The 27377-nt window shown below is 44.1% G+C and overlaps 1 protein-coding gene across 1 annotated transcript in view; it reads right to left on the reverse strand.

The window, feature by feature from the left end:
• LOC143767893 (uncharacterized) overlaps nt 1–27377 on the reverse strand; it is an 88512-nt gene that overhangs the window by 17304 nt on the left and 43831 nt on the right. Inside the window, exons 7-12 of the mRNA XM_077256414.1 lie at nt 14578–14630; nt 5140–5289; nt 4834–5010; nt 4628–4751; nt 4450–4547; nt 3878–3968 (exon numbers count right to left, since the gene is read on the reverse strand). Coding sequence (XP_077112529.1) covers nt 3878–3968; nt 4450–4547; nt 4628–4751; nt 4834–5010; nt 5140–5289; nt 14578–14630 — 693 coding nt within the window. The remainder of the gene's footprint in view (nt 1–3877; nt 3969–4449; nt 4548–4627; nt 4752–4833; nt 5011–5139; nt 5290–14577; nt 14631–27377) is intronic.

Consider the following 27377-nt stretch of genomic DNA (forward strand, 5'->3'; position numbering starts at 1 on the left):
CAGCTGCATGTACATGTACAATCCATCCATCCATGATTATAAGGGGCTGTGTGAGACTCACGCTGTATTTGGTTGGGGGGGGGGGGCTCATGCTGTACCGTGCATAAAAGGCTATATGGGGGTCATATTGTATAAGAGGCTATGTAGGGCTCATACTGCACATAGGTGGGTTATGTGGGGCACATGCTGTATATAAGAAGTTATGTGGGGCACATTTTGTAAATAAAAGGCTATGTGAGGCACATGCTGTATATAAGAAGGCTATATGGGGCGCATGTTGCATATCAAAGGCTATGTAAGGCACATGCTGTATATCAGAGGTTATGTAGGGCACATACTGTATATAGGAGGCTATGCGAGGGCTCTAACGTTATATAGGGGCTGTGTGTGGGCTCATACAGTATATAGGAAGGCTGTGTGAGAGCTCATGATATATAGGGGGCTGTCAGCATACTTAATTCTGCTCAATATTAAGTCACACAAGTAATATTAATATAAAATAATTATATTTAATATTAATATTGAGCAGAATAAATTTTAGCCTATTGATTCAGCCCTCTACAACATTCACGGCCTCTAATATGGCTCTTTGGAAAAATTAATTGCTCACCCCTGCTATAGGTAGCCAGATGTCTCCTGCCTGATAAGTACGTAGTACTGCTGCTACTGCCAGTGTTGGTGCCCTTACATAGCCAAATCATTTATTTCTTTAGCATTATGTTCCATATGGTATTGCTAATGCTGCCAGTGCTAATGCCTCTATAGAGCCAGACATCTTCAGTCTGTCCATTTTGTCCCATAGTGTGCTGCTCCTGAAAAAGAAACCTACTCGATACAGGGTACATCAAACAACAAAGCTGAAACAGCTCCCAAAACAATGTATAATTTTTGAATAGATAAAAGGAAGCCATTGCTTCTTCACAGCCAATACTGTTCTTCTGCTGGGAGGGATACCTACATTGCACAGGGAAAAATAAAAATCAACAAGATATGAAGTAGCTGCCACTGATTTTTTTTTTTTCTAGGCTGAATTAAGACATTGCTTTTTATTGGCCATTACCTTGCGCAGGGAAAAATAACATCACACATAAATCTGCTGTAAAAAAATTTTTAGGCAAAATAATCCATAAAGCCATTGTTTCTTCATTGACAATACTGTCTGCGTCCTGTTGCTTACCACTGCTTAATAGTTTTACAAACACCAAATCTACTTTCTACTCCCGCATGGAAAAAGTTGGATAGATTAGAGACAGTCATACTTGCGAGTGTCATACACATATTTTCATAGAAGTTGGAAGCTTTGGAGCACTCTGAATTCACCTTTAGTTGATTTGCTCTGAATCAAATTTTTGGGTTTTATCAATCCCTAATCCAATTTTGCGAAATGAGCTCAGCTTTATTTGACAATCAAATCCATCAAAAAAGTGAGAATGTCTAACAGCTCAGATCTGTAGCTCTTATCTCTATGCTCCTGAACGATTTCCTAAATTGATTCAACAACCAAATCAAAGTTAAGCCCCTCTGTTCTAGAGATTGATACTCCTGTTCCCGAATCTGATCATTTGATTACTAGTTGGCAAAAGTATAGGCAAATAGAAAAGTCTACTAATATACAGAGGAAAACAGGGAACTTTCATTAGTGTGAAACACAGTGTATTTGTCTTTCAAAAATATTAACTAAACTTTGAATTTTCTTAAGCCTCCTTACCTTGACAAGCCAGCTGGTATGTCACTCTCCATAAGGAGAAACGATACCCCTTAGACCCCAGTCCAGAGCCTCTCACCTAGCCAAATCAGTTCTCATGCTTCGCACTGACGAGGGCCAACAGCCCGAAACACCGTGTCTGCGAATTGAGATACTGATTTGGCTTTTATCCTAAGTCATATTGCACGACTCGTTAAAGGGTCGATTGTGACTTGTAGGATCGCTACTTCCAACAGGTGGCGCTATAGAGTTAAGTCCTCTTTTTCTCAGAAGAGGCAATTTGCATATCTATTTTTAGACACTTAAACTGCCTGCAGGTCAATGGCGGGCCAGGAATACCCACTGATGACTCAAAAGACCGCTGAGACGTGGGCACTGTCCCTTGCGGCGGTGGGACAGCATTATGCTTTTTTTTATCAAAAACAGTGTTTACTAAGTACCCTATGTTAATTATTTAATGCACTTGCTTTTTTTTTACTTATTTATTTTCATTATGGTATATGCACATATTGTTTTTTTGTTTGGTTTTATTTGTTTCCATGGCCATTGTGAACATGCTCCTACATCATGCATATTTTCAAGTCATACTCCGCCTCAGTTTTCTGTAGATCTTCAATGTAGTCTAACGCGTTTCTCAAACTAAATCACTCATTTGTACATCCAGATAAGGATTCTTCTCCAGCTACTGTTGACAATTATCAGGAATTTGATTGATTGGCCAGAAGAAATTGTAAATTGGCCAGAAGCAATTGTCTATGAGTGAAAGAGCCTGTTTTTAACCTTCCTAGCCAGGCCAAATTTTACAATTTTATAGCATTTTTTGTATGTTTGGCTGCCGTCACACACTAAAAAATGCTTTTTATGGCGCATAGACATATTTTGAGAGCTATAGCTTTTCCATATTTCGTCCGACAGAGTCATGTTTTTTCCTTTTTTTTTTGTCGTGTGAGTTGATGTTTGTATTGGTACCATTTGTGGGCACATGCCATTTTTTGATCGCATTCTATTCCGATTTTTGGGAGGCAGAATCAACAAACACTAGCAGTTCAGGAATTAATATTATTATTATCATTATTATTTTTAATGCTATTCCACATGTGACAAAATTGATAAGGCAGTTTTATTCTTCGGGTCAGTACGATTACAACGATACCCCACATTCATATCTTTTTTTTTAGGTTTTGGCACTTTTACACAATAAAAACTATTTTATATGAAAAAAAATATTTGTGCATCGCTTTATTCTGAAAGCTAGAACTTTTTTATGTTTCTGCTGATTGAGCTGTATGGCAGCTTGTTTTTTCTGGACAAGATAACTTTTTCAGAGATACCATTTTTAGTTACATTAGTCTTTTTGATCACATTTTATTCCACTTTTTGTTCAGCAGTATGATGATAAAGCATTATTTTTTTGCCTCGATTTTCATTTATTTTTTTAACGGTGTTCACTGAAGGGGTTAACTAGTGGGACAGTTTTATAGGTCTGGTTGTTCCTAAGGTGGCGATACCAAATGTGTACTTTTTTTTTTACACAAATAAATGTATTTATTGGATTAATATTTTTTTTTTTGTTATTTATTTTGTGATTTTTTTAAAATATTTTTACAATTTTTAATTACTTTTTACTGAGCGGTGACTGAAGCCATGCCGGCTGAGCCGCTGTGACTCAAAGCTGGAGGCTCTCAGGAGGAATAAAGGTAATTTCCTCCCGGTAGCCGGGCTTCAGTGCCTGTGCTGCACAGCTTTAGAATGCTAATAACCTGTAGATCATCATACTCATCCTATTGTCTCCCCACATTCCTTCCGCCAGTCTCTATACTTACTTTTCCGACCGTCATGACTGCAATAGTGACGAGAACGTCTTTGCTGTTGCCAGTGACTAGCTGCAGTGATAGTAAGTCTGTACTAACAGGACAGAATGTATACAGCATGGCTTCGCATTTCTTTTCTTTGTGGGGGAAAAAAGAATAATTTTTTTTGCAATGTAATTTTGCCTTACACATGTTAATTAAAAGAAAAGTGTCAACAGTTTTGTTTTTTTTGTTTTTTTTTTCTTTTTCAGTTACAAACCAGATATTTGTGCAAGTAAAATTAATTTAATAAATTCTGTAACAGAGCCTACAGAATTGTACGACTCAGAGAATGAGAAGATTCTCATTCTCATTAACTCACCTGAGCGATTATCTTCTGGAGTCTCCTGTTTACACCGCTCATCGCCTCTCACATATGTCTCCGCAGCATTTATATGGGTCAGATCTTTACCCTGAAACAAATATTGTAAATGGAACATACAGAATACAGATGCAGAATTCGTATGATGTCCAAAAATGACATGACAGCGGTAGTTATTGAATCTACATAGTTGCTGGTTCCTAATTGTACCCAGCAGTCTCCATAACTAGAAAATGTTGAAAATATCCACACAATATCTAATGTCTATGATCAGCTTTAACCCTGCCATCTCCATATAAAACATATATAGTAAGTCCGGCCTCACACTAGCATATTTCACAGTTTGTATATGGACTAAAATGCCCAGACAGACTGACTGCAGGTCTCTAGATACATACGAGTCTGAATGTTCGGGTCGGGAGACTGACTGGGCATCTTTGTCTGTACACAAACCATGAAATACGCTGTTGTGAACCTCGCCTAAAACTGGTGGATAAAACAAGACTGAACAAGACCTTCACAGCCTTCTACATATCAGAGGGAACATTTCGTAAAATCTTTTCTCCATTTACCTGATCATCCTGAGGAACATTGTGACTTTCTTCTGACCAGTCCTGTGGAAGAAGAGGACAGGGCCATCTCTCTGGTGTTGTCCTCTTACTAGATAGAACTTTAGGAAACACATACAGGAAGTGAATTAATTCTTTACTCTATAATTATAGGACACGTGTACTTAGTTCTGTCTATTACCTGGTGATGTGAGGGGTTGGTTACTCTCTACTATGACATCCTTGTACAGATCCTTGTGTCCTTCTATGTACTCCCACTCCTCCATGGAGAAACAAACTGCAATATCCTGACATCTTATAGGAACCTTACACACATAATGATACAGTCATCACCCCTATCCCTCCATAATGTTATGTATAATGTCCCAGTTTTGCCAGCAATGTCACCTCTCCAGTCAGCAGCTCAATCATCTTATAGGTGAGTTCTAGGATCTTCTGGTCCTTGATCTCCTCATCTATCAGGGGGTGAGGTAGAGGTCCCATGGGTCGGCTCAGGGTTCTTCTTCTTCTTTCAGACGCAGGGGCCTTATAGTTCTTAGAGGTCTTTTTCACTGCTGTATAATTCTGTTTATGGAGACACACATTAAAAAATCTCACTTCAGACATTTCCATACTCATCACCTTTCCGGTTCTGTCCATCTGGTATTACTATAGATAAGAATAATGTAATGTGACCTCATCAGAATTTCTCACCTCTCCAGTAAGCCGAAAGAGGATTTCTAGGATGAGGTGTAATATCCTCTCTGTCGTCTTTTCTCTGTCCCTATCCATCCTGGATGGGTCAATCAGGAAAGTGGTCTCATATAGAAGATATCCACAGAGAAGATCCGAAATTGGAGGAACCTGAATGGGAAGAAGATGTGACAATGTAAAATCATAAAGAATCCCATATAAGAAATATCCAAAGCATGTTACCTGCTTCACATGATCCCTTCATCCAGTCATGGGCATCATCCTGCCCCTGTGATAAGATATAATACAATTACTGTCTACATACAGTTGAAACTAGAAGCTTACATTCTGTGACAAAGTCACCGGTAATGTAATAGAGGGGAGATATGTGTCACTGCGCTTAATGGCGTCAGTGATACGAAACGCGAGTATTTTCCACACTACGTGTTGTGAAGGTTAAGTTATGTTATGGGCTGGTTTTAGTGGACCTTCATAGAGCGGGTGGGAGGAGGTCCACCGTATCTCCACATGGAGAGTCCTGATAGGACCTGTGTGATGTCAAGATCATATGATCAGTCACATGATGGAGGAGTCACATGGTCTTGGGTTTAAATAACTGAGCTCTAGAGGCAGTCTTTGGTCAGCAAGACTGGAGAGAGGATTCTCCAATGGTTTGTGTCTTGTGGAGGAAAGACTGAACCTGTGTTACTCCAGAGGAGGATGTTACCTGCTTAAGTACGGACTGTGTTGCAGCGTTTTAATTTTCTTTGTTGTTTTCCTGTTTTAGGCTGAAAGGCTGAGTTTATTTTCCTCTCTTGCTGGTTTATGCTGCACAATAAACCAATCAAAGATTTAAAGAGACAATGTTCCTCTTTTCTACCTCCATATAATGCAACGTGAGTTGAACTACCACAATATACTATAAAAACACACACATATGTATGTTTTTCTCAAAATCTGACATGAAATTAGAATAAACCTTTCCCATTTTAGTTCAATTAGCATTGCCATAATTATTAATATTTGCCAAATGCAAGAATAATGAGAGAGAGAATGTTTCAAGCCATTTTTATTACTTATTGCAAAGTCAAGTACATACATTTCATTAGTATTTGGTACCATTCCCCTTAAACCCTTAAGGACCAAGCCACTTTGTAGGTTAATGACCAGGCCTTAATTTTGAAATCTGACCACTGTCACTTTATGAGGTTATAACTCTAGAACGCTTCAATGGATCCCACTGATTCTGAGATTGTTTTCTCGTGACATATTATACTTAATAATATTGGTAACATTTCTTCGAAATTACTTGTGTTTATTTGTGAAAAAAAATGTAAATTTGGCATCATTTTTAAAAATGTTACAATTTTCAAACTTGTCATTTTTATGCCCCTAAATCAGAGGGTTATGTCACACACAATAGTTAATAAATAACATTTCCCACATGTCTACTTTACATCAGCACAACTTTTGAAACAATTTTTTTTGTTAGGGTTAAAATGTGACCAGCGATTTCTAATTTTTCCAACAAAATTTACAAAACCATTTTTTTTTAGGGACCACATCACATTTGAAGTGATTTTGGGGGCCTACATGACAGAAAATACCCAAAAATGACACCATTCTAAAAACTACACCCCTCTAAGTGCTCAAAACCACATTCAAGAAGTTTAATAACCCTTCAGTGCTTCAAAAGAACTGAAGCAATGTGGAAGAATTTTATTTTACTTCGGACACCATTTTTTTTTATTTTCTCAATGGTATCAGGAGAAAATGAACCACAATATTTGTTGGGCAATTTCTCCAGAGAGAAATACCCCATGTGTGGTAAAAATCACTCTTTAGGCCACGGCAGGGCTTGGAAGGGAAGGAACACCGTTTGAGGTTTTTAACGTAAAATTGGCTGGAATCGAGATCGGACTCCATGTTGCGTTTGGAGAGCCCTTGATGTGCCTATACAGTGGAAAGCCCCACAGGTGACATTATTTTGGAAACTAGACCCCTCAAGGGACGTATCTAGATGTTTGATGAGCACCCTGAACCCCCGGTCCTTCACATAAGTTTATAACGGAGAGCCGTGAAAATTAAAAATCACATTTTTTCCACAAAAATCATCTTTTAGCCCCCAATTTTTTTATTTTAACAAAGGTAGCAGGTGAAACTGGACCCCAAAAATTGTTGTGCAATTTCTCTTGAGTTCGCCGACACTCCATGTGTGGAGGAAGACCACTGTTTGGGAGCACAGCGGGACCTGGAAGGGAAGGAGCAAAGTTTTACTTTTTGAACACAAAATTGGTTGGAAGCGAAAGCCATGTCACTTTTGGAGGGCCTCTGATGTGCCTAAACAGTGGAAACCCCTAACAATTGATACAATTTTGGAAACTAGACATCTCAAGTAACTTATCTAGATGTGTGGTGAGCATCTTGAACAACCAGGTGCATTACAGAAGTTTATAACAGAGCTAAGAAAGATTTTTAAAAAATCCCATTTTCCTGCAAAATATTTATTTTAGCTCCAAATTTTTTACTTTCCCAAGGTTAACAGGAGAAAATAGACCGCAATTGTGCAATTTCTCCTGAGTGTGCCAATACCCTATGTGTGGGTGAAAACTACTTTTGAGGCACAGTGCAAAGCTCAAAAGAGAAGGGGCGCCATATTATAGTGCAGATTTTACTATTATGGTTTGAGGGTGCCATGACCCACTGGGAGAGCCCCTGAGGTGCCAGAACAGAAGCACTCCTCATAAGTGACCCAATTTTACAAAATACACCTCTTGATCAATTAATCTAGAGGTGCGGTGATCATTTTGACACCAGGGTGACAGAATTTTATGCCATTGAGCAGTAAAGAAAAAAATTACATTTTTACCACAAAAATTTTGTTTTAGCCCCAGATTTTACATTTTCACACAAGAAGTGGCTAAAATTGGAATCAGAATTTGTCCCAAAATTTCTGCTGGATATAGAAATACCCCATATGTGGCTGTACAGTACTGCTTAGCCATATGGGGAATCTCGGGAGTGAAGATCAGATTTTCCTAGAATAGTTTTCAGACTCCATATACAGAGCCAATAAGTGCTCAAGTGACACCATTTTGGAAATTATACCCCTGCAAAATGTGAACGCTAAAGGTGGTTTATGCACAGTGGGGCTCAGAACAGAGGGGGGCATTTGGATTTGAGAGAGCAGAATTTGCTGAATTTCTTTTGGGGGGCAAGGGGCCATTTTGCTTTTCCAGAGCCTTTGTGCTACCAGTAACATGGAAGCCACCTATATTTCCATTAACAGATGACGGACCTCAGACCTGTGAGCATGGTCTCAGAAGCTTTCTGTAGCTTGGTGACCCGGGGGTCGTCCTGACGACTCCGAGTCACCATGGCGACATGACATCATGGGGGCACTGATCTGAAGGCAGAGGGAGATCCCATCCCTCTACCTCTCTCCCGAATGCTGTGATTGCACTAGATCGCAGCGTTTAGGGGGTTAACAGCCAGAGGTGGTGCTGACACCATTCCTGGCTGTTAGTGCAGGAGCTCGGCCACTGGCAGATCTGGGCTGCTGCACTGATCGGGCAGGAGGTGCTGATATTTCATCATCTCCTGCATGATTTATGCTGTGATTAGTCAGTCAGATTGACTGACCGAACACAGCGAGCTGGGTGTGGGGACCGTCAGCATGGGTCCCTGCACCTCTTCCTGTGCCTCTCAGCTGTCACAGACAGCTGTCGGCACTGAATTGTCACTTACATGCAGTGACAGTTTAAATGCATGGTGGACATAGCCCTTCCTGGTCCGGGAACTGACACCTGGCCATGATGGGCTATTCCAGTCATTGGACGTTAAGGGGGTTAAAGTGAACGACTTGGGTCAAATGTTTGGAATATCCTTCCACAAGCTTCTCACAATAGTTGTATGTCGCCTTGCTCACACCGGCCTTTTCAGTTTTGCCTATAAATTTTCAATAGGATTGAGATCAGGGCTTTATTATGGCCACTCCAAAACATTGACTTTGTTATCCTTAAGCCACTTTTTTTTAATATTTTGGCAGTATGCTTCGGGTCATTGTCCATTTGGAAGACCCATTTCCACCCAAGCTTTAACATCCTGGCAGATGTCTTGAGATGTTGCTTCAGTGTTGCCACATAATCTTCTTTTCTCATGATGCCATTTATTTTGTGAAGTGCACTAGTCCCTCCTGCTGTAAAACAACCCCACAACATGATGCTGCCAGACATTTCCAAAAACATGACATCATCATATGGGCAGTCCCGAAATGTTTAAAGGCATAGTAATTTTCATGTATGTAAACTTTTGACTTTACAGTAAGTAATAAAAATGCCTTAAAGCATTCTCTTTCTCTCATTATTCTGGCATTTGGCAAATATTAATAATTATGGTAATCCTAATTGAGCTAAAACGGGAAAGGTTTATTCTGATTTCATGTCAGATATTGAGAAAAACATGCAGATGTGTCTTTTTATACAGTATACTAGCTGTTTCCAGCCAGCTAACGCTCGGCACACTCAGGAGCCTCGTGTAGTAATGTGCCGGGACGGAGCCTCGTGTGGTAATGTGGGGGGACGGAGCCTCGTGTGGTAATGTGTGGAGACGGAGCCTCGTGTGGTAATGTGTGGAGACGGAGCCTCGTGTGGTAATGTGTGGGGACGGAGCCTCGTGTGGTAATGTGTGGGGACGGAGCCTCGTGTGGTAATGTGTGGGGACGGAGCCTCGTGTGGTAATGTGTGGGGACGGAGCCTCGTGTGGTAATGTGTGGGGACGGAGCCTCGTGTGGTAATGTGTGGGGACGGAGCCTCGTGTGGTAATGTGTGGGGACGGAGCCTCGTGTGGTAATGTGTGGGGACGGAGCCTCGTGTGGTAATGTGTGGGGACGGAGCCTCGTGTGGTAATGTGTGGGGACGGAGCCTCGTGTGGTAATGTGTGGGGACGGAGCCTCGTGTGGTAATGTGTGGGGACAGAGCCTCGTGTGGTAATGTGTGGGGACGGAGCCTCGTGTGGTAATGTGGGGGGACGGAGCCTCGTGTGGTAATGTGGGGGGGCGGGATTATGTGTGGTGATGTGGTGGGGGCAGGATTATGTGTGGTAATGTGGTGGGGGGCGGGATTATGTGTGCTGATGTGGTGGAGGGGCGGGATTATGTGTGGTGATGTGGTGGGGGGTGGGATTATGTGTGGTAATGTGTGGGGACGGAGCCTCGTGTGGTAATGTGGGGGGACGGAGCCTCGTGTGGTAATGTGGGGGGGCGGGATTATGTGTGGTGATGTGGTGGGGGCAGGATTATGTGTGGTAATGTGGTGGGGGGCGGGATTATGTGTGCTGATGTGGTGGAGGGGCGGGATTATGTGTGGTGATGTGGTGGGGGGTGGGATTATGTGTGGTGATGTGGGGGGGCGGGATTATGTGTGCTGATGTGGTGGAGGGGCGGGATTATGTGTGCTGATGTGGTGGAGGGGCGGGATTATGTGTGGTGATGTGGTGGGGGGCAGGATTATGTATGGTGATGTGGTGGTGGGGCGGGATTATGTGTGGTAATGTGGTAGGGGGGCAGGATTATGTGTGGTGGGGAGCGGGATTATGGGTGGTGATGTGGTGGGGGGCGGGATTATGTGTGGTAATGTGGTGAGGGAGCGGGATTGTGTGGTGATGTGGTGGGGGGATTATGTGAGGTGATGTGGTGGGGGCAGGATTATGTGAGGTGATGTGGTGGGGGGGCGGGATTATGTGTGGTGATGTGGTGGGGGGGTGGGATTATGTGTGGTGATGTGGTGGAGGGGCGGGATTATGTGTGGTGATGTGGTGGGGGGCAGGATTATGTGTGGTGATGTGGTGGGGGGCGGGATTATGTGTGGTGATGTGGTGGGGGCGGGATTATGTGTGGTGATGTGGTGGGGGGCATTATGTGTGGTGATGCGTTGGGGGGCGGGATTATGTGTGATATGGTGGGGGCGGGATTATGTGTGGTAATGGGGTGAGGGGGCGGGATTGTGTGATGTGTTGGGGGCGGGATTATGTGTGGTGATGTGGTGGGGGGCGGGATTGTGTGTGGTGATTTTTGTGTGTAGTAATGTGGTGGGGGGCAGGATTGTGTGTGGTAATGTGGTGGGGGGTGGGATTGTGTGTGGTAATGAAGTGGGGGGGCAGGATTGTGTGTGGTAATGTGGTGGGGGCGGGATTGTGTATGGTAATGTGGTGGGGGCAGGATTGTGTTTGGTGATGTGGTGGGGGAGGAGCTACTGTGTAGGGGGCGGGATTAGCGAGTAATCACGATGCTATATATGTAAACTTTTAGCTTCAACTGTCCATAAAATGACTATAAAAAGTCTACACACCTCTGCTAAAATGCAGGTTTTTGTCATGTAAAACAAAAATCATACCAAAAAGAATAATTTCAGAACTTTTTCCACTAATGTCACCCATAATATGTACAAATCCATTGAGAAACAAGCTGAAAGCATTTCAAGAGGGAAAATAAAAAATAACAAAACTTAATAATGTGGTTGCTTAAAGGGAAGGTGCCACCAGTTTTTTTGTAGTTTGTTTTTTTGTGAAATTAAGCTTAAAATAGTAAATAAAATGTATTAATGCAATGTTTGCACTGTTTGCAAACATTTCTATATGAAAAATATTATATATTTTCTTACAAATATATATATTGACCACTAGGGGGAGCATTTTCCGTTTTAGACCTCAAGCAGCTATAGTGAGACTTACCAGCTTTACTGTTAGCTGGAAAATCTGGGCAGTAACTGCTGACATCAGCATTTCCCTTCCCTTTTGGGTGGTCTAATATCCCTGGGGCAGAATGAAGAGCAGCATCACAGGGCAGAGCCATTTTGTGTGTGACTGCCCTGTGATCTGCTATCACCAGCAGTTACTGCATCAGAAGCACAGTTAGTTTATGTGGTGTGTATGGAGCAGCATTGTCAGTGCAGAGCTGTCTGTGACTCATCCCTCAGTAATAAGAAGGAGCTCCAGGTCTGCAGTGAATGGCCAGGCATTGTGGAGGGAGGGGAGAGATACATTGTATGGCTGAGAGAGGTGTCAGGTGTCACCTGTCTCTGCAGGCTGTGAGTGCAGCTTAATGGAGTGAATGGAGCTCCTGTGATAGAGAGTAAGTGGAGCTGGGCAGAGAGCACTGGGCTATAATAAAATGGCTGCTAGTCACACCTACAGCAGTGAGTTGTGCAGCCCACAGAGGCGTGCCCAGCTCACTGCTAACACCTCTCCAATGTTAAAGATAGGGTCAGCGCCGGTCTATTATCTCCTATGTCCATGGGGTGCTGTAAAATGACACTGTTAGTGCCCTGCTACTGCTGCAAAACCAAGATGTCAGCCCCCAGTTCCTTCTTTAAACACATATAACACACGAAATCTGTTTCACATGCATTTAAAACTTGGTTATAGCAGCATGTTATGCTACATTACAGTGATTTATTAATGATCTACAAACGCGGTACCTTACCTTTAAATGTGCAAAAAAAAAAGTTGAGGAGAAAAAATACCACAAGGATATGGTCTTATTTGATCAAAAAATATCAGAAATTGTATCGATATATGCTGGCCTGACCAGGGTTAAAAGCCTGTTGCGGTTCCATTGGCGGTTTCTTTTATTTTTCTACGTGTTTCAAAGAGTAACCCACGTCTACTTCAGGATATAAGTATGGTATTTTTTTAATTTAGTGAAGAAGTGGATTTTACAAGCTGGCAGAGCATATATGGACCACAAACTTTCCAGGTTTTAGTTGTTTAAATGTGAACACCCTTAACGTTTAAGTCCCGTTAATTCCCATTATACTCGTTTCTCGAAACGAACATCCAAGCATTAGGAATTGCTTGGTTCGAGTGACGAGCATGCCAGCACTTTAGTGCTCGCTCAACCCTAGTGAACACCCTTAACTTTTAAGAGCTTAACTTTTTGGCCAGAATTCCAAAAGGTATGTTTAGCGAAAAGACAACACTGTCCAAAAGAACACCTGCCCTTAGTGAAGCATAGTGGAGGCAGCATTATGCTGTGGGGCTGTTTTTCTGCAGCTGGAACTGTGGCTTTAGTCCAGGTGGAGGGAATTATGAAGACTTCCATATTTCAGTCAATTTTGCATCAAAACTATATGGATTTCGCTAAAAAAACTGAAGGTGACGAGGAATTTCACATTTCAGCACAACAGTGACCCTAAGCATACTTCCAAATCAACTAAAGAATTGTTTTGTCAGAAGAAGATGAAAGTTTTGGAATGACCTAGCCAGAGTAGAGATCTGAATCTAATTGAAAATCTGTGTGTGACCTAAAGAGGGCGCTGTACATAGGATATGCCCTTGCAATCTGACAGATTTGGAGCTACTGCAAGGAATTCAACACCAGAAACAAAGAAACAACCCCGGTTCCTGACAACTTGATGTGAGTGGTGGGGATGATAAAGCAGCACGGTGGGATCCATGACAAGTGTGAATCAAATTTCCTTGTAAAACCTGAGCGATTTGTCAGATTTTATCATTTCCAACATTAATATATCCTAATAGCGTCCAACATGGAGCAGTGCCTATCATAATGGGGACTGAGCAGCAATAGAGCAGCGAGTGACGTCAGGAGGGAAAAAACTGAATCTAATACAGTAAGGACTCATCATTGTACAGCGCTACAGATGGCATGTGGCTACTATGCTGATGGGGTTAAGGCTGAGTCCCCACATACCTCCACCTGCAGATGTGGCTACAGTGCTTACTGGGTTAATGCTGAGTCCCCACATACCTCCACCTGCAGATGTGACTACAGTGCTGACAGGGTTAATGCTGAGTCCCCACATACCTCCAACTGCAGATGTGGGTGTGTGTGTGTGTGTGTGTGTGTGTGTGTGTGTGTGTGTGTGTGTGTGTGTGTGTGTGTGTGTGTATATATATATATATATGTGTGTGTGTGTGTGTGTGTGTGTGTGTGTGTGTGTGTGTGTGTGTGTGTGTGTGTGTGTGTATATATATCATGTGTATGGAGGGCACCAGTGTCTGTGTATTGTGTGTATGGAACAGAGCTGTGTGTGATGAATCTGGGGGTCATCAAATAAAATAACTATACAGGGACTACAAGGATTGAACTGCAGAGGACTGGGGTCCTGTAATGAAGTGAAGGCTTTTTCAGACTGTTTGAGACATTGTCTGGAGCAGAAAACATGAGCGCTACTGTGGATACATGGGGGAGGTCAGTGGGTGCTTTTGCCTGCTGACCTGAGACCACATGGACCAAGGCTCATCCCACTGAACGCCTGCTCTCCTTTTCCCATGGGCATAATACTACTCAGACAACACAGATGAGGGTAAAACAGCATGGCAATCCTTTACTGAACCACCAAAAGACAATAACATATAGAACAGGACAAGCAAAATACCCAAGATGGTGGAAGTTACAGAGTTTCATTCTGGCGCACCGCGATTATAGCAGCTGCGACTTACCTCCACTTGCAGAGCCGAACACAAGATATATGACTGATCTGTGCTTACAGGACCTGTGCTGATGTCATAGTCATGTGATCAAACATATGGCTGGGAGGAGTCAAGGGATCACATGATCAGGAGCCTCTGTTCTATGTAGGACTATGTAGGTGTTGATTGAGTTTATGTTTGGGATCAGGATAGATTTATAATGTATGCAAAGTGGACTTGTGTGTGTATGAGGTGTACGGAGCGGAGCTGTGTGTATAATGTGTACAGAGCATACCTGTGTTTGTATGAGGTGTACGGAGCGGACCTGTGTGTGTATGAGGTGCACGGAGCGGACCTGTGTGTGTATGATGTGTACAGAGCGGACCTGTGTGTGTATGAGGTGCACGGAGCGGACCTGTGTGTGTGTATCATGTGTACGGAGCGGACCTGTATGTGTGATGTGTATGGAGCGAACCTGTGTGTGTATGATGTGTACAGAGCAGACCTGTGTGTGTATGAGGTGCACGGAGCGGACCTGTGTGTGTGTATCATGTGTACGGAGCGGACCTGTATGTGTGATGTGTATGGAGCAAACCTGTGTGTGTGTATGATGTGTACAGAGCGGACCTGTGTGTGTATGATGTGTACAGAGCGAACCTGTGTGTGTATGATGTGTACTGAGCAGAGCTGTGTGTGTATGAGGTGCACGGAGCGGACCTGTGTGTGTGTATCATGTGTACAGAGTTGACCTGTGTATGTATGATGTGTATGGAGCGGACCTGTGTGTGTATGATGTATACAGAGCAGAGCTGCGGGTGTATGATGTGTACAGAGCGGACCTGTGTGTGTGTATGATGTGTACTGAGCAGAGCTGTGTGTATATGAGGTGTAAGGAGCGGACCTGTCTGTGTGTGATGTGTACGGAGCGGACCTGTGTGTGTATCATGTGTACAGAGTGGACCTGTGTGTATCATGTGTACAGAGCGGACCTGTGTGCGTGATGTGTACGGAGCGGACCTGTGTATGTATGATGTGTACGGAGCGGACCTGTGTGTGTATGATGTGTAAGGAGCGGACCTGTGTGTGTATTATATGTATGGAGTGTACCAGTGTCTGTGTTTTATGTGTATGGAACAGAGCTGTGTGTGATGAAGCAGGGAGTCAAAGAAAATAACTATGCAGGGACAGGATTGGACTGCAGAGGACTGGGTTTCTGTGATGAAGTGAAAACCAAAATTCGAGTCAGTCTCAAAGCGTTTGACTGTAACTGTACACTGAAGGCTAGACATGATAGCAGACTCGTAGCGAACTGGGCCATGGCTTGCCACTGCTCCAAACTGCTGACTCAGAAGTCTGTAGAATCGGGACTTGGGGTACAGTATCTGCCCAGCAAAATGACAGTATAGGTAAGACCGAACCTGGATGCTCAGTAAGTCCGTCTCTGTTTATTGAAGTGGGTTAGGTTGGTGCAACTGCAGATAAAGCATCCGGCTCATTATATCAAACATAGTGTAGCTGTTGCTGCCTTGACTACTTGTTGTAGCCCTCATGCTGGCATAGGCAGGGAAGTGGAGAGAGGTCTCCTGGTCAGTAGAGCAGTTGGCAGGCATCCACTTGCTGAAAGCTTCTGGTAATAAGCCAATTTGGACTACCGTTCGAAAGCAGAAAAAAATTAACACATTTTGCTTTCATATTAATGGTCTAAAAGCATGGCTATCAAATAGTCCTCCATTTGTTTGATGGTAACAATACCATGCCACAAGCATTCCAATACCGTACCATCCCACAAGTATTTCAACATATAGCTTGCCATACTTGCCAGAATGGCAATACTTTCCTATTTTCATCACACCACTGAGTGGGCCTCTAACAATTAACCCTGATTACAATTACGGTGGTGCACCCTAATTGTAAGTATAGGGGTACCTCAGCAGATGACCCCGCTGTTACTGAAGATAAATCTGTAGACTAAGGCCCACACTGATATTAACGCTATACAGTGACCATATAGTGGTAGATACCAGTCCTACAGAACATACAAATGATTACAGTGCAGTTATAGTTACAGTTGATGTTCGTTGTGATGGAGTCAACGTTCCCCGTTTTTTACATCTGGCCCAGACTGCCATAACTACTTCTTTCAGCTGTAGGAGTATGAAACACAAGAAATAAAACGCTGCAATGACACACAGCATGCAATGCCAGAACAAAATCCTGCTGAACTGTTCAAAGGAGAAAAGTTACAGGAGGGACAGAATAAGACAGTGCTCCGGATCAGGTGACAGTGACGAGACAAAGACAGCAGACCAAAACGGGAGCATATTTGGTGCCAAGAGAAGTGGCGAGTGCTCCCACTGCAGCTCCAGCGGCCGAGACAGTAAGACGCAGCCGAGTGTACCAGCAAAGCCCAGACTCGGATGATGATGGTAAAGCACCAAAGACCAGCGCTACGCCACTCAAGGTGCAGACTTCACCCGTCAGCGGTCAAGCATCGAAGACCCGACCGTCGCTGGTCAAGGTTCTCGACCCAGACAATGCTGGAAAACAGTCAGGGACTAGCCCCCATTGATCAAGGAGACATTCGTCGCCAGTCAAGTACCAAGGAGACCCTGGATAGCTGTCCAGAGACTCAAGCCTGGGCCGGTGATCGAGGAAGGCATGTGAGATGGACTGTCACTTTCAGCACATACTCACAGCATCGGGCATGGGCAGGGGGAAATATGCAGGCCAGACAGGGTCTGGCTGACGCTAAAGCGGCTCAGAGAGAGATGATAGACTTGGTTAGTGTAATGGGCTGGGTGGTGGAACCACTGTGTTGAGGCCCAAGGAAAGCCAGGATGGGCATAAATAGGAGCCTCACCTAGTGAGACCACTGATGCACAACGGCTGACGATACCATGATCCGAGGAGAGACAAAGGATGTGGACCAGGTACTACACCAGGACTGACCTCGGGTAGATGGCAGCTGATCCCCTAGGGACAGGTTAGCTGGGACAGCCAGAATGAAGGCACAGTAGATGCAGGCAGGCGCTGTAGGAACACAGGAACCACGGATTCAGACTGGACCGGCTTATATACAGATGCGCACTGGCAGATGTGGCTGGACGGGCTGATGTACAGATGAGCCCTGATAGGTGTGGGCTGGACCGGCTGATGTATAGATGAGCCCTGATAGGTGTGAGCTGGATCGGCTGATGTATAGATGAGCCCTGGCAGGTGCATACTGGACCAGCTGATGTACAGATGAGCACTGGCATGTGCGGGCTGGCACAGCTGATAGACAGGCAGGCGGGCACGGTTGGTAAGCAGGCAGGTATACATGAATACAAGCACTGAGACCTGAGAACTTACAAGAGTGTTTGCAAACAAACTTACAGCATTGCACAGGCACCTCCCTTCAGTTGAGGTGCCTTAACCCCTTCATGACCGTGGGATTTTTCGTTTTTCCGTGTTCGTTTTTCACTCCCCTCCTTCCCAGAGCCATAACTTTTTTATTTTTCCGTCAATTTGGCCATGTGAGGGCTTATTTTTTGCGTGACGAGTTGTACTTTTGAACGACATCATTGGTTTTACCATGTCGTGTACTAGAAAACGGGAAAAAAAATTCCAAGTGCGGTGAAATTGCAAAAAAAGTGCAATCCCACACTGGTTTTTTGCTTGGCTTTTTTGCTAGGTTCACTAAATGCTAAAACTGACCTGCCATTATGATTCTCCAGGTCATTACGAGTTCATAGACACCTAACATGGCTAGGTTATGTTTTACCTAAGTGGTGAAAAAAATTCCAAACTTTGCTAAAAAAAATTAAAATTGCGCCATTTTCCGATACTCGTAGCGTCTCCATTTTTCATGATCTGGGGTCGGTTGAGGGCTTATTTTTTGCGTGCCGAGCTGGCGTTTTTAATTATACCATTTCGGTGCAGATACGTTCTTTTGATCGCCCATTATTGCATTTTAATGCAATGTCACGGCGACCAAAACAACGTAATTTTGGCGTTTCGATTTTTTTTCTCGTTACGCCGTTTAGCGATCAGGTTAATGCTTTTTTTTTTATTGATAGATCGGGCGATTCTGAACGTGGCGATACCAAATATGTGTAGATTTGATTTTTTTTTTATTGATTTATTTTGATTGGGGCGAAAGGGGGGTGATTTAAACTTTTATATTTTTTTTATTTTTTTCACATTTTTTTTAAACTTTTGCCATGCTTCAATAGCCTCCATGGGAGGCTAGAAGCAGGCACAGCACGATCGCCGCTGCTACATAACAGCGATCATCAGATCGCTGCTATGCAGCAGAAATGCCGGTGTGCTGTGAGCGCCGACTACAGGGTGGCGCTCACAGCTACCGGCGATCAGTAACCATAGAGGTCTCAAGGACCTCTATGGTTACTGTCCTGACACATCGCCGACCCCCGGTCATGTGACGGGGGTCGGCGATGATGTCATTTCCGGCCGCCCAGCCGTATGCGGTAGTTAAATGCCGCTGTCTGCGTTTGACAGCGGCATTTAACTAGTTAATAGCGGCGGGTGAATCGCGATTTCACCCGCCGCTATTGCGGGCACATGTCAGCTGTTCAAAACAGCTGACATGTCCCGGCTTTGATGCGGGCTCACCGCGGAGCCCTGCATCAAAGCAGGGGAGCCGACATCAGACGAGATAGTACGTCCGATTTTGGTAAGGGGTTAAATAATGAGTGTCTCCCAACCACTGTCTGGGCACACTTTAGGATGGCGTGTGCTGTGCCATTTAAAAGGATGGGACCGTGCACGCCCTATGCACAGTGCTCGGGCTTCCAGCCAAATACGGTGTTTGCTCCCCCCCCCCAGCTAGAGCTAGGCTGGACTGTAGACCCTGAGCTAATTATTATACAAATTTCTGTATACTAATCAACATATCTCATTTTATATTATTGTTCTGCTAGTAATTCTGTGAATATTGTTCCTATGGAGAAAAAAGTTAATTTCACTAATCAGCTATATATCAAAGTTTCTTATTTTCATGTGTACTACTGATTTTTAGAATAAAAATATGAAACAAGTTACTCTTTAAGAACGCTTGTTTACGATAATCTTTCAGTATAAATGCAGCCTTCAATATTATCAACAGTCATAGACAAAAGTTTTCCGGGCGACACAAATTTTGGTTTTCACACAGTGTGCAGCTACTATTTTTATAGTGTCAGTTTGCATTAATGCTAGATTGTTACGAAGAGTGAACAAATGAATTGCAAAAAAATTCAAAGCCATTCCTTGCCATGAAAATTAATTTGATCACAAATATCCTATTTCCACTGAATTTCATCACTGTCACAAAATGATCCTCTTACATCATTTCAGTGATCTTCTCTTTAACTCAGGAGAAAGTGTTAATGAGGACAAGGCAGCAGATATCACTATGTTATGCAGATTGAATTATCAGAGAAGACTGGAATTAATAGAGAATAGTATCTAATCGTCTTCCAATAGCAACTTTTCTCAACGATCCAGGAGGAATTTGGTGATGGACAATGCTTTTCTCCAGCATGATGGAGACCATATCACAATTTTAAAAGTGAGAACTAAATGATTTGATGAATAAAACATTGAAACTTTTCGGTCCATGGTCAGGAAACTCCCCAGACCTCAATCACATTGAGAAATTGTGGTCAATCTTCAAAAAGCAGGTGGATGAACACAGAAATGGTGACAAACTCCCAGCACTGATAAGGCACGAATGAGTTATCGGTCAGGATTTGGTCCATAAGATAATAACCAGCAACCTGTGGTGAATGAACCCCTTAATGACCGCCGGGTTGGGATTAGTGTTAGGTTTGGTTTGGGATTGGGTTAGGTTTGGGATTAGGGTTATGGTTGGGATTAGGGATGTGTTGGGATTAGGGTTAGGTTTGTGGTTAGGGTTGAGATTAGGGATAGGGGTGTGTTGGGGTTAAGGTTGGGATTAGGGTTAGGGGGTGTTGGGGTTAGGGTTGTGATTAGGATTATGGTTAGGGTTGGGATTAGGGTTAGGGTGTGTTGGGGTTAGGGCTGGGGCTTCAACGTACTCAGGACAAATTGGACAACTTTTGGCATCCAGTTTCTCCTGTTACCCTTGGGAAAATAAAAAAATTGGAGGCTAAAAAATCATTTTTTGGGGAAAAAAAGATTTTTTATTTTCACGTCTCTGCGTTATAAACTTTTGTGAAGCACTTGGGTGTTCAAAGTGCTCACCACACATCTAGATAAGCTTCTTGGGGGTCTAGTTTCCAAAATGGGGTCACTTGTGGGGGGTTTCTACTGTTTAGGCACATCAGGGGTTCTGCAAACGCAACATGACGCCCGCAGACCATTCTACCAAAGTCTGCATTCCAAAACGGCACTCCTTCCCTTCCGAGCTCTGCCATGCACCTAAACAGTGGTCCCCCCCACATATGGGGTATCAGAGTACTCAGGACAAATTTCACAACAACCTTTATGGTCCAATTTCTCCTGTTACCCTTGTGAAACTAAAAATTTTGGGGTGAAAAAATTTTTGTTGAAAAAAATATGATTTTTTATTTTCACGTCTCTACGTTATAAACTTCTGTGAAGCAATTGGGGGTTCATATTGCTCACCAAACATCTAGAAAAGCTCCATGGAGGGTTTAGTTTCCAAAATGAGGTTACTTGATAGGGGTTCCTACTGTTTAGGTACATCAGAAGCTCTGCAAACGCAACATGATGCCCGCAGACCATTCCATCAAAGTCTGCATTTTAAAACGTCACTACTTCCCTTACGAGCCCAGATGTGTGCTCAAACATTGTTCCCTCCCAACATGTAGGGTATCCGCGTACTCAGAACAAACTGGACAAAAACTTTTGGGGTCCCTTGTGAAAATAAAAAATTGCGGGCTAAAAAATAATTTTTGAGGAAAGAAAATTTTTTTTTATTTTCACGGCTCTGCGTTATAAACTTCTGTGAAGCACTTGGGGGTTCAACGTTCTCACCACAAATCTAGATAAGTTCCTTAAGGGGTCTAGTTCCCAAAATGGTGTCACTTGTGGAGCGTTTCCACTGTTTAGGCACATCAGGGGTTCTACAAACGTGACATGGCGTCCGATCTCAGTTCCAGCCAATTCTGCATTGAAAACATCAAACGGCACTCCTTCCCTTCCGAGCTCTGCCGTGCGCCGAAACAGTGGTTTACCGCCACATATGGGGCTTCAGCGTACTCAGGACAAATTGGACAACAACTTTTGGCATCCAGTTTCTCCTGTTACCCTTGGGAAAATAAAAAAAATGGAGGCTAAAAAATCATTTTTTGTGGAAAAAAAAAGATTTTTTATTTTCACGGCTCTGCGTTATAAACTTCTGTGAAGCACTTGGGCGTTCAAAGTGCTCACCAAACATCTAGATAAGCTCCTTGGGTTTAGTTTCCAAAATGGTGTCACTTGTGGGGGGGTTTCCACTGTTTAGGCACATCAGGGGCTCTACAAACGCAACATGGCATCCAATCTCAATTCCAGCCAATTCTGCATTGAAAAAGTCAAACGACACTCCTCTTCCAAGCTCTGTCGTGCACCCAAACAGTAGTTTACCCCGACATATGGGGTATCGGCATATTCTGGAGAAATATCACAACAAATTTTGTGGTTCATTTTCTCTTTTTACACTTATGAGAATAAAAAAATTTTTATTCTGAAGTAAAATGTTTGTAAAAAAAGTTAACTGTAAATTTTTTCCTTCCACATTGCTTCAGTTCCTGTGAAGCATGTAAAGGGTTAATAAACTTCATGAATGTGGTTTTGAGCACCTTGAGGGGTGCAGTTTTTAGAATAGTGTCATTTTTGGGGTATTTTCTGTCATGTACACCCCTCAAAGGGACTTTAAATGTGAGATGGTCCCTAAAAAAATGATTTTGTAAAAATGAGAAATTGCTGGTCAACTATTAACCCTTATAACTTCCTAACAAAAAAACTTTGTTTCCAAAATTGTGCTGATGTAAAGTAGACATGTGGGAAATGTTATTTATTAATTATTTTGTGTGACATATCTCTCTGATTTAAGGGCATAAAAATTCAAAGTTTGAACATTGTGGTGATACGCTACCTGAGTGTGTTGGGGGACACTCGCTTGGCACGGGATTTAAGCACTCAGGCACGATTTCTCCACTTAAACAGTCTATTCCGGTTTATTAAACATCATAAATCATAACACAAACAGTTCATTATTTACATCAACGGAATACATTAACCATCGATAGTCTGTTCCAATGGCAGATCCGTGTCTGCCCGTAACCCCTTGTTACCTGGAGTTACCTTATAGGAGCTCCGGCTCCATATACTGACTCCTGCCAGTGCTGGTTCACAGGGAAAATCTGCCTCACTGGGATCACCGTCCTTGTGACCAGGGCACCTTGGATAGTCCAGACCCACAGTAGGAACTGTAGCCTCCCCAACAGGGCCGCCATCAGGGCATGACAGCCATGACTGGCGTATGGGGCCCGGTGAGCAGAGGGGGCCCGCATCGGCCCCGTCTAATCTGCTCACCGGGCCCCCCCCTGCCGGTGCTGGGGGCCCCCCACCTGCCGGCGCTGCGGGCCCCCCCCCTGCCGGGCCTGCGGGACACTATTGACGTGCGGGCCCGCACGTCAATAGTTAACAGCCGCCGCCAGCCAGTCGGAGGCTGGCAGCTGACTTGAGCGGCCGCAGTGCGCAGTCGCACTTCGCCGGTGTCTGACGTCATTGTCAGCCGCCGGCGAGTGCGTCCTTCACCTGCGTGGAGGAAGTGAGGTTCCCCGCCGCAGGAGCGCACGGCCAGGTAAGAACTCGTGTGTTTTTTTTTTTTTTTTGAGAGCGGCGATCCCAGGGGGGTGGGGCCCAGGGCAGAACGCTGGACACGCTGGGGCAGAAAGCTGGACACGGGCAGTATGCTGGACACAGGGGCAGAGATACTGGACACAGGGGGCAGAGATGCTGGACACAGGGGGCAGAGATGCTGGACACAGGGGGCAGAGATGCTGGACACAGGGGGCAGAATGCTGGACACAGGGGGCAGAGATGCTGGACACAGGGGGCAGAGATGCTGGACACAGGGGGCAGAGATGCTGGACACAGGGGGCAGAGATGCTGGACACAGGGGCAGAGATGCTGGACACAGGGGCAGAGATGCTGGACACAGGGGCAGAGATGCTGGACACAGGGGCAGAGATGCTGGACACAGGGGCAGAGATGCTGGACACGGGGGCAGAGATGCTGGACACGGGCAGAATGGAGATATGGGGTATGATGAAAGACATGGGGGCATGACTGGAGACAGATGGGGAAGGATTGGAGACACAGGAGGCATGATTGGAGACAGATGGGGAAGGATTGGAGACACAGGAGGCATGATTGGAGACACTGGGGGCAGAATTGGAGACAGATTGTGCAGGATCATGGGGCAGGATGGATACGATGGAGACAGATGGGGCAGGATGGGGAGATCATATGGGGCAGGATGGATACTCATGAGGGCAGGATGGGAGAACATATGGCTGACGCCAGGAATGAGACACACGGGGGCCAGGATGGGGAATATTATTACCATAGGGACTAATTAAGGGATATTATTACTGCAGTGATGTATTTATTTTTTGAGGACACTGTTTTAAATGAGGGGGCGGTCCTGTTACTGTGTAGAGTGACACTATGTCGCCTTTTTCTTTATGCGGTGTAATGTAGAAGTTGGGAAAAATTAAGTAATGTGTTCTACAAGCGGAGCTCGAGATAACTGTGTTATTTCCTGCAGAAACGAGTCCTGGCTGGAAGACATGATGGCGGTCTGTGCTGGATGAAAGATGAAGGACTTCACCTAGAGACGTCACTGGTAAGTCAGTGTTACCTATACACTGACACTATACACTGTATACTATATACAGAGCTCCTGTGTATAATTTCACTAGTGATCACTGTATTATCTGTACACAGACACTGCATACTAAGTACAGATCTCCTGTGTATAATGGCACTTATGGGGATAGTGTGGTGCTTTTTTTTTATTACTGATCAGAATTGTAGTATTCAGTAACTATGTGGTGGTAATATGTGGTCTGGACATGGTGTTGCGGTATTTGTTCCTTGTATATGATATTATTCGATCACTGTGGTGGTAATATGTGGTCTGGTCATGGTGTAGCGGTATTTGTCCCTTGTAGGTGATATTATTCGATCATTGTGGTGGTAATATGTCATCTGGTCATGGTGTAGCGGTATTTGTTCTTTTTATGTGATATTATTGGTCATTTTAAAAATTGAAAAATAAATAAAACTATACCTAAATTGTATTGCATATTTTAACAAATATTTAATAGGTTACAGCAGAGTAGGGCCTCACCAAAGGAGTCTACCGTGTTATGGTGGCGGCTTACAAAATCTTTTGGCCAAAACAAAAGCTGCCGGCTATACGTGTGGTCTGGTGATGGGAACTGTTAGGGTATGTGTCCACGTTAAGTAAACGCTGCGTGTTTGACGCTGCGTGGGGCCACAGCGTCAAACACGCAGCGTCCAGATGTTCCAGCATAGTGAAGGGGATTTTATGAAATCCCGTCTCCACTATGCGTGGTAACGCACCCGGCGGCCTTGCGACTCCGGACATGCGGCGCTTATTTTAAGATCGCAGCATGTCCGTGTTCCTTGCGGCAGCTGCGCCGCCGCAAGCTATAACACAGGGCCCTATGTGTGGGGTGCGATGATCCCGGATGTGTGCAATGAACACATCCGGCATCATCGCGTCACAGTAGGGGGCGGGGCTTAGCGCCGAGCGGGTTTGCCGCTCCGACGCAACCGCCGGCCATCCTGAAGGTGGACACGTACCCTCAATGTGTGATTGGTGAGAAGTGGAGTTTTTCCAAGAGAGAGCGGTGGGACTGTGGACAGTTTGAGGGGTGGAGCGTGGAGGCGGGGCTGGGGTGGAGCCTGGGCGGAGTCTCAAGGGGGCCCCGGAAATTTTGCCAGTATGGGGCCCCGAAATTTCTAGTGGCAGCCCTGCTCCCCAATACAGAAGCCGTCACAGGCTCTGTAGTTGCAGCCTCTCCATGTGCTTTCAGGAAGTCCAATCACAGGCACTTTCAACACACAGGCCATCAGTCCATGATCTTACCAGGTACTTGCAGAACTCCAGTCCAACCCAGGACAATCCAACACCCTGACCATTCCAGGACTCACACTCTTATCAGGTGCTTGCAGGACTCCAGTCCATACCAGGACAATCCAACACCTCGTCCACTAAGTCCACGGTCTCAGGTGCTTCCAGGAAGACTCCACTCACAGGAGCTTCCAACACTGACCATCCAGGACCTTGCACAGGAACCAAACGGATCCATACACAGGAACATGTGACCCACACCCTGGTCACATTACATACCTGTAACCACTCCCCTGGGTGGGCGTGTGGGCGTGTGTGGCTAGTTTGACCCTCCCATCTCTCATAACTAGCCCTGCCAATCTCCCATTAGAACTACACAATTACACGTGACTGACAGCGCAGAGTGACCTCCTCTGCGACACACATACCGGCCATTTATAATCCTGCCGGACTTTCTCTCACCATTATGCCTCCAAGCGCATCTTGAAGCGCACACACAACGCCCCCTGGCTGTAACATTGGTCACTGCACCACAACATTTTTTGCCATATTTCCATTTTTTTCATAAATAAACGCAAGTGATATTGAAGAAATTTTACCACTAACAGGAAGTACAATATGTCACGAAAAAAAAAATTCAGAATCAGCGGGATCCGTCGAAGCGTTCCAGAGTTATAACCTCATAAACTGACAGTGGTCAGAATTGTAAAAATTGGCCTGGTCACTAAGCTGCAAATTGTCTCCATCACTAAGGGGTGAAAGAAGTCTTGAAACGGTAAATATTGATTTTTTTTTAATAAACTTGAAGTATTTGTCAAAAAAGTTTAAAAACTTCTGAAATACTTATAATTGTACTTCAGTAACCATGGAAATATGTGACTGAAACTAGATCCTAATTTTGGAAACTGGTTCTAGAAATACTGAATTTGCATTAGTCGATGACTGTAGGTAACCTGGTGGTGAAATCCTTCTAAATGTGGTTAATTCTTATTGTTATGGATTAGATAAATACAAATCCGATATCACTGGACGCCTGGCATCAGCTATTCTGTGAGTAAATAATTAAGTTTGCAGGGAGCTGACAGTGGCAGGAAGAACAAATGTTCTTGTGTATTTGTATCGCTAGCAAAGGGATGCTAAAATATTCGGGAGAAGATAGTGGCTGCTGGGTTAGATGGTACATCTCTAGTATACCAGGAATATCACATGGAAATGCAATATTTCCATGCCATAGCAATAATAATCTGTGGGTTTAAGTGCCAAGATGTTCAGCCTTGGGAAACCACCTGAATAATAATATATGTCATGTTTGATGTTTCTAGGTTGGTGAAAGTGTGCTCCGAAATATGGTAGTTATATTATTTTACTACCAGGTTTCTTTGGGAATATATGAATAAATTAAAATTATGCACTTGTGCCCATGTTTCCTTGCATATCATTAGCCAACCTTCTCTCAAACGACCAGTAGGAAAGGTGGGATTGTGGATGACAGCCTCTATAATATCTCATTCAGAGAAACTCATTGTCAATTCCAGGAAATACTATGTGAATTGACTGTTGGTTAGCAATGAGCGAATGTGGCAACAACTGTTGGCACAATTATTAGAAAATGGAAGAAACACAAGATGACTGTCAATTAGTGATGGTCTAACATGCTTAGATAACGTCTTATCCGAGCATGCTCGGTGTTATCAGAGTATCTCGGGCGTGCTCGGATATTATGTTAGAGTCTCTGCTGCTGCATGATTTG

The sequence above is a fragment of the Ranitomeya variabilis genome, chromosome 4 (assembly GCF_051348905.1).
Source record: "Ranitomeya variabilis isolate aRanVar5 chromosome 4, aRanVar5.hap1, whole genome shotgun sequence".
In the NCBI taxonomy this organism is placed as follows: Eukaryota; Metazoa; Chordata; class Amphibia; order Anura; family Dendrobatidae; genus Ranitomeya; species Ranitomeya variabilis.